This window comes from Capsicum annuum, unplaced genomic scaffold (assembly GCF_002878395.1).
Source record: "Capsicum annuum cultivar UCD-10X-F1 unplaced genomic scaffold, UCD10Xv1.1 ctg29894, whole genome shotgun sequence".
Taxonomy (NCBI): Eukaryota; Viridiplantae; Streptophyta; class Magnoliopsida; order Solanales; family Solanaceae; genus Capsicum; species Capsicum annuum.
The window spans coordinates 1-1,599 of NW_025836414.1; the positions used below are offsets into that span (position 1 = coordinate 1).

A 1,599-nucleotide genomic window follows, 5' to 3' on the forward strand; every position below is an offset into this window, starting at 1 on the left:
TTCAGTGCACCATCCAGATGTGATGCCCTGTCTTCAGCAGTAAGCTGAAGACAGGGCATCACATCTGGATGGTGCACTGAAATTACATCTGGATGGTGCACTGAAGGAGTGCATGCGGCAGATACGAAATTTGAAAGAAGAACATGAACAGAAGCTGCATGATGTGATTCAGAATAAAACCAAACAGTTTGACAAAATGAAGCATGAGTTTGAAGCAAAATTAGCTAACCTGGACCAACAGTTACTCAGGTCTGCAACGGAAAATTCTGCACTCTCAAGGTCTTTGCAGGAGCGTTCTAGTATGGTGATACAGCTCAGTGAAGAAAAAGCCCAGGCTAAATCAGAAATTGAGATGTTGAAGAGCAATATCGAGTCATGTGACAGGGAAATAAATTCTCTGAAATATGAACTCCAAATTAACTCAAAGGAACTAGAAATTCATATTGAGGAGAAAAATATGAGCGTACGGTCTGCAGAAGTTGCAAACAAGCAACACCTGGAGGGAGTGAACAAAGTTGCAAAATTGGAAGCAGAGTGTCGGAGATTACGTGGTCTTGTGCGGAAGAAGTTGTCTGGGCCTACAGCCTTGGCCCAGATGAAGCTTGAGGTTGAGATTTTGGGTAGAGATTATGGGGACAGCCGTGTAAAGAAATCCCAAGGAGGAAGGCCCAGTTTGCCAGATTTTTCATTGGATAGTGTGCAGAAGTTCCATAAAGAGAATAAGCAACTTACAGAACGCCTTTTGGCAATGGAGGAGGAAACAAAGATGTTGAAAGAAGCTTTGGCACACCGGAACAGTGAATTACAGACATCCAGGAGTATATGTACAAAGACGGCCAGCAAGCTTCAAAATTTGGAAGAACAGCTGCAAGCAAATGCTGAACAGAAGAGCCGACAAAAGTCCACCATTCGAACACAGCATTCTGAGGGTTCCTTTACTCATGAAACAAATCACCTTCCAAGATTGGCTTCCTTGTCCGAGGATGGAAATGACAATAATGTTAGTTGCTCTAGCTCTTGGACGACAGCATTAATGTCTGAACTCTCCCATGTTCAAATGGAGAAGAACTTTAACATTTTTAGTCACCTGGATCTCATGGATGACTTTTTGGAGATGAAGAAATTGGCTTATCAGTCAAGTGACACAAATGGAACAGTTTTGATTCCTGATAATTCCAAATAATGCAAGAACCGAAACTACCTCCATGCATGTCACCACAAGCCCAGATTCTCAGCTGAAAGAACATAATGAGCCAAGTATAACAGCCAATCAAGAATCTCACAAAGAGGAAGTGTTTTATAACTGCTACAAGCAGTTTTTCTTTTTCTTTGTTTTGCTCCATCTCGCTAAGTTATGCTTCTGTGATAGAAGTTTCAATCATATTAAAAGATTTGCAAATTAAAATTTTATAATAAGAGTAAATGTTACGAAAATATGATATCTAGATGACCTTTAAGTCTCACTATGCATACAGAACTTCAAAGAATCATGTATAACCTTGCTTTGAAATACTTGACTCCTTTTTTATGCTGTGGACATCATTTAAATATCTAAAAGAAGATTTTTCTTTTATCAATGCTTCGATAAAAACATGACAT

The 1,599-nt window shown here is 39.6% G+C and overlaps 1 protein-coding gene across 1 annotated transcript; it reads left to right on the forward strand.

Annotated features, from left to right (window-relative positions):
- Positions 1 to 112: 112 nt before the first annotated feature.
- On the forward strand, positions 113 to 1,256 carry LOC124891063 (filament-like plant protein 6). The gene has a single exon (XM_047402888.1). It carries the CDS (start codon positions 113 to 115, stop codon positions 1,181 to 1,183), a length of 1,071 nt encoding a protein of 356 aa, XP_047258844.1. The 3' UTR covers positions 1,184 to 1,256.
- The last annotated feature ends 343 nt before the right edge of the window (positions 1,257 to 1,599 follow it).